The sequence below is a fragment of the Tachyglossus aculeatus genome, chromosome 16 (assembly GCF_015852505.1).
Source record: "Tachyglossus aculeatus isolate mTacAcu1 chromosome 16, mTacAcu1.pri, whole genome shotgun sequence".
Taxonomy (NCBI): Eukaryota; Metazoa; Chordata; class Mammalia; order Monotremata; family Tachyglossidae; genus Tachyglossus; species Tachyglossus aculeatus.
This window is the reverse complement of record NC_052081.1, coordinates 10,702,789-10,714,858: the sequence shown is the minus strand read 5'-3', so window position 1 is coordinate 10,714,858 and position 12,070 is coordinate 10,702,789. Positions and strand designations below refer to the sequence as shown.

The window sequence follows — 12,070 nt, the reverse complement described above, 5'->3', positions numbered from 1 at the left end:
GGTAGCACTGATTTGATGAAGTCGGGCAGAAGAGAATTGATGACTTCAAGCAATTAAAGTCAAAATTTTCACTTTTTAAAGTTATTTAAATTTAGCACTTAATATTGGTTTACCACTGTCAAATCTTGGTTCATTCTTATTTACCCGCCCCCCCGCCCCGTTTCATCTTCCAAATGTGAACGGAAAAATTAACCAAAATGCCAAACAGATTATTTAGATGGGGTACTTACGGGACATGAGGAACTTCCTTGTTTCGATCTGCAAATTTCTGGGCACTGCCCACAGTCACTAGCAGCTCATTCAGCTGTGACAACATTTCAGGAAGATTTTGATACAGGGATACCCAATCAGCATGAGACATTCTAGTCCGTTGTTGGCCGGCTTCCATCTTCAACACCCAGGTTTCTAAACAATTGTTTAAACTTGGAAAAATCTTGGCCAGCCCTATGAAAACCAGCAAATGAAAAAACAAGTGGAGATGTTCTGGGATTTCTAAAAGTAAAACGGTCACCACAATTAAGCGACATTCATATCAGAACTTTTTTTTGTTGGTAAAATACATTATTCTTTGATGATTTCTTACCATTCTCCCCAGATACTCTTAAATCATATTCTTCACAAAGTTTAGTAGTATTGAGGTTTATATCCTCCATGAGTTGCAGCTCTGGTGGCATCTCCCCATCAAGACTCTTATGCCGGAGGAGCATAGATAGCCCCACATCCGTCCACTTTTTCTGCAAATTATTAGCAACCTTAAGGGTCTCTAACTTCTCTAATAGTTGATCTCCTCCAAACTGTTGTGTATCCTCACTCAGCATCTAACAACAGAAAAAAAAATAAAAAAATCAGTTATCATCCACTATAGATTTTCTGATGAGGCTCTTCTGAGGGCAAGCTCCTGATGGGCAGGAATGTATCTCTTGCTTCTGTTGTACTTTCCCAAGTACTTAGTACAGTGCATTGCACTCAATAAACTACTACTACAAGGACCTAATTTGTAGGGTATGGATTTGCGGGGGTTAAACAAAAAGTAATTCAGAGGCTAATTATCAGGTTTTAAGGCTAAATGAACTCACAACACCACAGAAATTTAGCGAAGGCAGCTATGCTTAATTTAGGATACTGAATTACAAAGTCAGTCTTAACAATAACCAAATCTTAGTTTTGAAGTAAGAATTTTATTTTGGAAGAAAAAAAAAAAGATGAGCACATGCTGACCATGGGTACCAGATACCCAATTCTTTAGAATAGGGAAAAGGGGAATATCCCAGAAAAAAAATGTTTATGGTTGTTTTAAAAAAATGAACAAACCTTTTAGATAAAACTTCCCAAAATACATGTCATTTTTATTAGCAGTGGAGATCATTTCAACACATCACACAAATGAACTGTCTCATTGTTAACCAAAGCAAAAATTAGGAAGGATTTCTAAATCAGCTCAAGTGCACTTTAATAATGTAAATGTTCAGAAAAACTGAAGAGAAGTTAGATTTTCTTAACCTATATTTAGAAAAATACTAGTTTGGAATGAAAAGAGAATTGAACAGAGACCAGCTTACATTTTCCCAGGTCTTGAAGTCCTCTAGGATATTATTCGAAATATTTTCCTTGAGAGAAATTAACTGTTCCTTCACACTAGAGAAGTGGGAAGAGGAATTCGTATGAGAGGGTATATGAGTCAAGACAGACGAAAAGGTAAAAAATATTATGCCCTTCTTCTTCCTCTCCCCTTCTCATTGGGAAGAGGACCCATTCATGGAATAGCAGGGTAGTTGGAAGACTATTCACTACTAGAAGTATTGAACTGCTGCTTGTCTTGTTTAACTGTTTTTTATTCAATTTGCCAGTGTATCCACCTTCCTCCAAACCTTTTAGCTTGTGACCTACCTGGGCCAGAGATATTGTCTGAATCAATCAACCAATTGTATTTATTGAGTGCTTGCTAGGTGAAGAACACTATACTAATAAGCGCTTCAGAGAGTACAATACAACTGAATTAGCAGACATGTTCCCTGCCCATAAAGAGCTTAGAGTCTAAAGGATGACCTTGCACTTTAACTGGAACTTATTTTAGTGCTTTGCACAAAGTGCTGAACAAATACCATAAACAATATTAAGTACTAAGGAGTGCTGCATATAAATTTACATCTGTAAAAAGCAATGTGGCTGCCAGACTTCTAGGGAGAGTAGTTAAAGATCACATGGGGCCTAAGCCTCCAATATTCTAGAATAGAGCAGAACCATCCTTGTTGACTGTGGCTGCTGATGTACTGCACAGGCAAAGGGGGAAATCTATATAAGCTACATAGTTTCAGAAACCAAACTAATGCAAGTTGGTAGCTAGAACTATCTTCCAACTGCCGCACACATACAAAAAGCATCCCCTGAATTCTGCAGCTAAAGCTTCCAAGAGATCTTCAAAGGCTGCTCCAAATTGCACACATAAAAGTCTAGCTCAAAGATCTAGATGATTTTAGCTAACTATACACCTGGCATAATAATAGAGTAGCCTTTTGGTATTTGAAAATGATTTGTTAGTGGTTTCGCCTATTAGCAGTTGGCTGTATCTACATTCCCAGCTGCACCAGCAGGCCCTGGTCCCGCCCTTAGCCCTGCTCTCTGCTATTATTTTGGTCACCAGCAGCCATAACCAGGCTGCTACAGTGGCTGGCTGGTTTGCCACCAACTGTGTCCCCTAGGAAAGCCCAGATGGCCATGGGTGGGTGGTTGGATAAACTTTCTAGTGCTTTAAATGTAGTTGTCATTGGGGTGCAGATGGTATTCATGGGGGTTCTCTAACCAATCTCTTGCAAATGCCAAGGGACTACTGCCAGTAACAGTCACAGCAGAATCTGGTGCTTTAATTGCACCAAAGGAGAAAAAAGCAGAAAGGTGGTACTAAAGAAAGAGGCAGTGCTCCTTCTTGTGTATCTTCTGCATCCTCTTTTTCCCCCCCTTCCCTTCCACCTTCCTCCTCTTTCAAATTCCCTCCTTCATTCCTCTGCATCCTATTTTCCTTTCTTTCCCTCCCCTGTCCTCTCAAAGCCCCATCCTCAAGTTCACTCCCCTGCTCAAAATGAAAAGTTGTCATCCCTGGGACCCACCTATTTTCCTGGAAGTACTGCAGCCACTTGGAAAGACCAGTCTTAATAAGCCTCAGCTTCTCTCTGGTGCGCTCTTCATTTTCTTCCACCGCTAGTCTGAAGTGGCCCAAAGTTTTTCTCCAATTCATGGTTAACTGCTGCAATTCTTCTAGGTCAGATGCGTCCTATATTGCAATGGATGGAAACAAACAGCAAAATACAATAAAATGTTGCTTGGGGCTCTTTACCCCCAAGAGAGCTCTAGAATCTGGCATATGGGAGGCATGCCAACATACTTTGATCCTTCCAGAAGTAATTTACAATGTTTGAATTTACAAAATCTGAATCCTTCCTGGGTTTTAGGTGCTCTACTGTGTTTGCATAAACTCTCTGCTACTATCGTTCAACGCTCAGTCAATCAGTGAGATTCAGCTGCAAGGTTCTCTCAATCCAATTCTCACTAGAGGCAGATTTTCCAGGAGCATCTGAGCCCTCTGTGTGAGTATGCAGCGTCCTCTGCTGTGGATTCCTGACTTTTCAATTCCTGATTACGACAATCCCAATTCCTCAAGCGTGCCAGATAACAGTGTTTTTATAAAGTACTGCAATTTCTAAATCAACCTACGATTGACTGAATGAAAGAAGAAATGAATGAATGAAGTTAGAAGAGTTGGGATTTAAAACTAGGCCATTTGAAACATTTGGGATCAGATTTACCCTTGTGAAACTGACAGAAATTATCCTAATCACCACTTTGAATTCTTCCAGAGTTTCGCAGACTCCAGATGTTGTCTTAAGGATGTAACCAACATGTCCATATTTAATCACTTGATCTTTGGAGTTTGACCATAACTACCAATAGAAGTGGAGAGTGATAACGTTGATGCTAGCTTTAGTTCATATGAAGTTTATTGTATTTTCAAAAAGAGGGGACAGAACAGAAAAGTCAAAAAAGGGGAAGTAAAGAGAGCTTTAAAAGAAAATGGGAATTTAAGACAATCTCCCCAAATAACTGCGAATGAATCCAAAACTTTAATGAAAAATATTGATCTTATATTTTCATGCACAGACACATGTTAGCGGTTGTTCCAACAAACATCTCTTACATTCAGATTTACCTTGGATGCCAGCATTACGATGAAGTATTCGACATGTTCTGTCCAAGCCTTTTCGCTGAGAAAAAGCCTTTTGGCCATCATTAGTTTATTTCTTTCAATCACCTAAAAGAAACATTTGCTGCTATTATTTTTCATTGCTGGTATTTGTAGGTGGGATATGGGGAAAAGCAACAAGTAGACACATTCAGTGAGGAATGGAAGATATCAGACAGTCTCAAAATACAATTAGTATGACTGATTACATTACATTACATGACTGATTACATTAGAAAGGGCCATCAGCGTATCCATAAGTTTCAGCATGATCCAAAAAAATAACAGAATACCACAGAGTATGGTAAACTGTCACTGTGTTCTGCATTACAATGAGCTGAGCCCAGTCTATGAAAGTAAGAGTCTCCTTTTCAGGGTATATGGTTTATTTTTCAAGGCAGGTATGACAGAGTGTTAGCATGCTCTTGATTCACAAACTATAGGAAAGGATCTTACCTAAAGTTCAGAAGGATGTAACGAAAGATGTTACAAAAACAAATATCCCTCATCTTCAGGAGAAAAACAAAAGTAAGTGAAGGGACTCTTTGGTTATCATGGCTCAAGGTCAAGAAAATACAATTCACATCTTTTGTAGCCCTTCGACTAGTGCCAAATGCAAAAGTCAAGTGGATATTTTTCTCAACAAAGAGGAAGGGGACCCAGATCTTCAATACCTACCTTTAGTGCCAAATCGTAGGTAGTTGAGCTCCAGATGCTTCTCTCTAATGTTAACTGGCTAATAACAGCCTCCATCCTTCGTCTTTGCAACTCATATAACCCACGATAGTCCTCCACAAGACTAGGAGACAAATTAAGAAACACCATCACTAATGACATGTACTAAGTAACGGTAAAGACTCCACTAAAACCAAATAATTATTCCTTCAACAGTAAATTTTCCCTTTTCTATGCATGGTCATTCCCTCTTTTTCCATTGGTTCATCAGAACAAACAGTATTCCAATCGCCTCAAGTCTATGCCCACTAAAAATGCATAATGGGAAATTATAAACTGAATATATGGACAAGCCTGATTTGGTCCTCTTGCTATTAAGAAAAGCAGGTCACACACAGGAAGATAAAAGAGGAAGAGATTTAAATATGAACAGCACAAAGCATTTATGTGATAGTGGTTCAAATCTGAAAATAGTTTGATCCTTTAAATAAAGATTCTATGAAAGCTGGAATGTCTGGTTTGTTTCCTCACTGAAGATCCACAACACTAATAAATGAGCCAATAACCTTGAAAGGTAACAGTGCTTATCTTTGTTGGGGAAAGAGCTTATCAGTCTGAAAAGACCTTTAGGTACATAAACTGAGGAGATCTAGCAAGATATGATAAATACATTTGTTGGGGAAAAGTAAATTATGGTGGCAGAATGTTGCATTAATCTTATATCTTAGAAAGCCTTATAGTTTCAAAAATGATCTTGACTTCCAAACAACTGAATTATAACCATGAAAATGGAATAAGAATATAGAAATTCCATTCTGAAGTAGTTTTTTATGGTATTTGTTAAGTGCTTACTATGTACCAAGAACTGTACTAAGCATTGGGGTAGATATAAGATACTCAGGTTGGACACAGTCCCTGGCCTACTTGGGGCTCACAGGCTAAGTAGGAGGGAGTAGGATTTGTCCCAATTTCACAGATGAGGAAACTGAGGCACAGAGAAGTTAAGTGACTGGCCCATGGTCACACAGCAGACAAGTGGTGGAGCAGAGATTAGAACCCAGGTCCCCTGAGGCCCAGGCCTGTGTGCTTTCCTCTAGGCTACAATAAGTCAGACCAATGTTTGGGAGAATTGGGTAATGATTGCTTTCCTTATATTCAACCTCAAGCTTAGGAATAAGCAGTCTAACATCTATAGTTTTCCTTTAGGTAATTAGTTATGGACCTCTTTTCCATTAATTTATTCAAATCCTTCTTACAACTATTGATATTTCCAAGGGCACAACTTTCAAGGACAACAAATTCAACAGCTTTATCATTTGCTATTTGAAAAATTTTAATTGTTCTCAAAATGAATCAGTAAGTCAATCAATGATATTAAGAGCTCACTATGTGCCGACACTGTACTAAGCCCTGGGAAAGAACAATGCAGTTGAGCTGATAGATATGTCCCCTGCCCGCAAGAAGCTTATAGTCTAGAGGGGACTTTCTTTTTAACTCTTGCAGATACTTTCCTGGATGCTTCTGCACAATAATCACTTGAATAAAGAATCATTTTAAATCAATTACATTACAAATTTTGTGAAACTTGGACAGTACATAAATTGTCACCTTGTCTTTAAAACAGATGGAGCAAGGGCATACTGACTCTTGGGAGACTTCCACGGGGTTACTTTTGGGATAGCACATAATAGTTTTCCAATTATGGGAAACGCTATTCCATAACAAAATAAAAAACCAGAGGGAAGAGATTTCAATAAAGTAGTTTGCTGTGCTTCCCCTAGACCTTCTGATATGTCTACCACACGAATGTTGTCTTTTTGTGACCCTGTTTATTTTCCTAAGGCCTCTTTAGAGTTTTTTTTGTATAAATTTATCCTTTCCGGCTAATTTGCAACTACGCTGAAGATGATTTGCTTCTGTTCTTCAGACACCACCTTGCCACTCTGGAGTTTCAGGTTTTAGCCTATCTGGCTTGAAGTGCTGGACCTATGTAATAGTGCTTATAGTCTAAACTATTTCCCATCTGCTACCAAATAGGAGCTAATTTTAATCTATAAAGGCCTTTGTCCTTTGGGAACCAAAAACCTTAGGGATTACCTCTTTTCATATTTACCATCAGAGTAATTAAGGATACCTCTTGCACCTTCCTGCTAACATTCCTCAGAACTATATCTTATTCCCTTAGAAGTTCCTTGCCTCAACTCCTCGTAAGTCAACTCAGGCTGGTTGAACTGGTACCCCGACAGATGAGCACACAGTATGAACTCACTTTCTGATCTGGTATTTTCTTAGAAGAAAAAAACTGTTGATTTTAAAAGTACTAAATTTACGTTTGAACTCTCTAGAGATTTTATGGCAGCAAGTTCAATTTAAATAAATCACCTATCTAAAATATGAACCAAACCTAATAATTATTTCTGCCCAACACCTTGGTGTTGTCCTTTTCTCACTCCTGTTTGCTGATGTCTTTATGGTTCATTCTCAGATTTCAGGGACAAATACATTTCCTCACAACAAAAACATCTCTACCTCCCGACTCCAGTAAAATCAACTATTCTCTCTAACTGGAGACGCTGTTAGAGCTACAGATTCAGATTCTCAGTAAAGTCAAAGGTACTCATTTGGGTCACGTGAAGGGGATTCATATAAAATTAATGAACAATTCACATGAAAGGGATCACAGGCTTAAAATAAAGATTTAAAATCTTAACCAGAGTTCAGAGCATTTCACATGTTTAATAACTTTGACCAGTCTAGTTCATTTGCTAGAAGTCCGTTTAGCAAAAGTGAGATACTAGAAACTGCAATTGAGCTCAGTAATGTTGGAAACAGAGATGACATCCCAAGTGCAGAAATTCAAGCATTCGCTGGGCACAATAATCTTTCCAATAGAGCCAGTCCCAAGATTGAACAAGGCCAAAACACTGATCTCTCTTCATTGTAGCTAATACAGGTCATGACAGAAGAAAGAAAGAATTCAGTTTGTGGGCATGCAGTGGCAATTTAAGGCTCAAGCCAGACCCCCTTACTCAGTGGAAGTTATGTTGCCAACCTATACTTCCCAAGCGCTTAGTACAGTGCTCTGCACACAGTAAGTGCTCAATAAATATGATTGAATGAATGAATGGAAGCTAGAAAAGTCCCAGGCCAATACTCACCCCAACACTGCACTCAGGGCCAGTTCAAGCCCCTTCAGCATACCAAGAAAAAGGAAAGGACCTGAAGGCAGCTGAATCATTAGGTGAAAAACAGAAGTAGGAAAAAGAAAAGAGATGTCCATGGTCCAATAGCATTCTAGGCAACTGTCTTGTTTCCCTACCTGTCCTTGGATATCTTTATCCTCCCTGGTACCTCTGGGGCTACTTTTGGACTGTTATAGGCTCTGGAGGTAAGAAGGTGAATCAGTACACCTTTGACAACTGAAAGTTGCACGGTATACGGGCCAAAAATTCATTGTTCTCACTAGATAAAACAGCCCTATAGGTTGGTTTGTTTTTATCTGGGCCTTGTCCTCTTAGGGTGAAAAGAGAGCTTGTCTGTTGATATGTAATGAAGGAAAGGACAATGGAAACACTTAAAAATTCTAAATGAAAATGATATAATCACAACACATAGGAAGAAGTTCCCTAAAACCTTGAATGAAAAATGAAAAATACATTCTGAAAATGCCTATTTGGCCAAGTAATGGTATATATATGTTTGTACATATTTTTTACTCTATTTATTTATTTATTTTATTTGTACATATCTATTCTATTTATTTTATTTTGTTAGTATGTTTGGTTTTGTTCTCTGTCTCCCCCTTTTAGACTGTGAGCCCACTGTTGGGGAGGGACTGTCTCTAGATGTTGCCAATTTGTACTTCCCAAGCGCTTAGTACAGTGCTCTGCACATAGTAAGCGCTCAATAAATACGATTGATGATGATGATGATGATGGTAGAAATAACAGCAATTTTCCCCTGGAGAACATTCCAGCCCATCTTTCTTCCACCCAAAGAGCAATGTCAGCAAACTCAATTCGCTCTGCAGATAAAAAGACCTGTTCTTACTATGCTTTAGAACCCAATCATCTTCCTCTTCCCCACCCAAGTTAAGTAGATTAGAAGCAACTTACTCGGCATTCTTCTCTGAGTCAACAAGGGCCTGGGCCAACTCCCTGTGGGCCAGCTCGGCATCTTTTGTCACCTTTGCATCGTGCTCTCGAACAAGGTGCAGCTCCCTGAAATAACAAGACAGACGTTACACTCTTGGAAAGGAACATCAAAAAAGCTTACATCTAGGGTATCCATCTCCTCATTCGAGTGCTTTCCAGCTGTCAAAAATATTATCCTACCTCTCCTTCTGCTACAGCCAAATCTAGTCCTCTACATCATCCTACTGCCCCCTCACTGCCCTCTGTCCCCTTACTTTCATTCCTTCTGTAAACTATTAGACTGTCGTGACAGAGTCCCAGACTCTCTCCTCCTGGTCATCTTTAAGCAATTTCATACCTTGTGAGTGCTTCAATAGCATTCTTAAAATTGTATAGTTCTTCTACAATATGTCTGTCCATCACTCCTTGAACCATCATGTCTTTGTACATGTCAACCATCTGATGAGATACACGTTCAATAAGTTGCACATACCTCTGTCTGTAAGAGAAAGAAGGCACGCATGGCTGTATTGAGAAGAGAAGGATGGTGTGGTAATGGACATAACAGAAAACACAAAAAAAAGGAGAGAAGAGGGCAGGGAACAGGTATGAGAAGCAATGTAATTTAGTGGAATGGTTTGGGAGTCAGAGGACCTGAGTTCTAATCCCAGTTCCACCATTTGTCTGTTATACTGAACGCTCTCAGTGCTTAGTACAGTGCTCTGCACATAGTAAGTACTCAATAAATACGATTGACTGTCTGCAATGTTCATTCATGCATTCAATCATATTTATTGCGCGCTTACTGTGTGCAGAGCACTGTACTAAGCGCTTGGGAAATACAAGTTGGCAACACATAGAGACGGTCCCTACATAACAATGGGTTCACAGTCTAGAAGGGGGAGACAGACAACAAACCAAAACATATTAACAAAATAAAATAAATAGAATAAATATGTACAAGTAAAATAAATAGAGTAATAAATATGTACAAATATATAAACATAGTGACTTGAATATAAATAGCACACCCCTCTAAATGTTTATCACAACTAAAAATTTGGTAACCCAGTTTTCTGGATATGCATATGCTAGGTATCTAAGCATGGGGACTTTCCTTCTTTCAGAGCAGTAGTTGCCCCAAATTAATCAATTAATCAATGGTATTTATAATTATAAGAATAAGAATGGCATGTATTAAGAGGTTACTATGTGCCGAGCACTGTTATAAGCGCTTGGGAGGTTACAAGGTGATCAGGTTGTCCCATGTGGGGTTCACGGTCTTAATATCCATTTTACAGATGAGGTAACTGAGGCACAGAGAAGTTAAGTGACTTGTCCAAAGTCACACAGCTGACAAGTGGCAGAGCTGGGATTTGAACCCATGACCTCTGACTCCAAAGCCCGTGCTCTTTGACTGTGCAGAGGTCTGTACTAAGCTCTAGGAGAGAACAATATAACAGAGTTGGTAGACACAAGCATAAAATCTAGAGATGAGTTTACAGTCTACAGAGCAGCTTACCGTCTACCTTAAATTGGAAACTCCTGGTGCTCCCCTACTGCCCCTGCAGTGGCATTAGGCTCATTTGAGATGAGTTTGTTCAATCCCAAGGAGATAATTTAGTTTCCTCAAAGGGCTGCAGAGCTGCGTGGCCTAGTGGAAAGAGCACAGGCCCGGGAGTCAGAAGCACCTGGGTTCTAATCCTGGCTCTGTCCCTTTCCTGATGTGTGACCTTGGGCAAGTCACTCAACTTCTCTGTGCCTCAATGTGATTTACCCCAGGTGCCTCAGTTACCTCACCTGCATAAAATGGGGATTAAGACTTTGATCCGTACGTGAGACAGGGACTGTGTCCAACCTGATTATATTTTATCTACTCCAGTGCTTAGTACAATGCCTGACACATAATAAGCACCTAATATCATTAAAAAAAGTAAAGATATTCAGAAAAGCATGATGGAGATATCTGAAGGGAGATTGGGTAAGCTTCTATATTAAGAGAAATTAATAAGCAAGTAACCGATTAATCCAACAACAAAATTACAACCTGATTCTAACAACACGATACTGGAGTGCCACATGCCCTGCTGTTGGTCCAGTGGAAAGAATATCGCAAACAGGGGAATGCCTGCTGGGGCTATGACATCAGTGGTAAAGGTTTTGTTCGAAAGGTCTGGCAAGAATCCTGAAAAATAGTTCACAATGTGGGCGGTGAAGTCCACAGTGAATACCAGGACAGGTACCTAGGCAAATACCTGCTGGCCAATCATAATAATTGTGTTTTTTGTTAAATGCTTACTATCTGCAGGCACTGTACTGCTACTGTACTGTACAATGGTGCTACGGTACATTAACAGCAGCAGGCTGCAGTCACTTTGGTCATCATTGTTTGTAAAAACGCCAATGTGCATTGTGCAATTCGCTGCACCCCTGTCCACTTATTTGCTCATTGCACTTCTTGTCCCGATTGGAACACAAATGGCAGGGAAGAATGTAAGTGTGAGCCCACTGTTGGGTAGGGACCGTCTCTATATGTTGCCAACTTGTACTTCCCAAGCGCTTAGTGCAGTGCTCTGCACACAGTAAGCGTTCAATAAATATGATTGAGTGAATGAATGAATGGTGCTGTGCAAAGAACTATCACTATAATCAATTCCTTTGCCTAGAGTTTTAGTCCTGAGATCTACAGTTTAATTCATCTGTCTTGATGAAAGTCTCCATCATCAGAACTATCATCCTGAGAGTACCACCACAGCATACAGATTCTGAGAATTCTTCCCCTCTTACCAGAGCCCTCCACTGACTTGGGTCAGTCTACAGATCCCAAAGATACAGAGTTCAAGTTCCAAGGACAAATGAAGAACCAGAAAAGGCCAAGTGCAGCTTGGACTCGCTCCTTGCATTCCTGCTTGCCCCACGTTTATAAATGTAGGGGCACCATACAAAGTGGCTGGGGCTCCGGTGCCCATGCACATATGGCTATAGGGTGGGAAAGCAAGTCACAACCTAATGTGATCCATAAAAGTGG

The 12,070-nt window shown here is 39.7% G+C and overlaps 1 protein-coding gene across 2 annotated transcripts in view; it reads right to left on the bottom strand.

Annotated features, from left to right (window-relative positions):
• AXDND1 (axonemal dynein light chain domain containing 1) overlaps positions 1-12,070 on the bottom strand; it is a 40,937-nt gene that overhangs the window by 14,320 nt on the left and 14,547 nt on the right. For both annotated transcript variants that reach the window (XM_038758247.1, XM_038758246.1), the window contains exons 10-17: positions 9,401-9,541; positions 9,025-9,129; positions 4,913-5,033; positions 4,202-4,303; positions 3,105-3,268; positions 1,560-1,635; positions 584-818; positions 231-444 (exon numbers count right to left, since the gene is read on the bottom strand). In XM_038758247.1, coding sequence (XP_038614175.1) covers positions 231-444; positions 584-818; positions 1,560-1,635; positions 3,105-3,268; positions 4,202-4,303; positions 4,913-5,033; positions 9,025-9,129; positions 9,401-9,541 — 1,158 coding nt within the window. The remainder of the gene's footprint in view (positions 1-230; positions 445-583; positions 819-1,559; positions 1,636-3,104; positions 3,269-4,201; positions 4,304-4,912; positions 5,034-9,024; positions 9,130-9,400; positions 9,542-12,070) is intronic.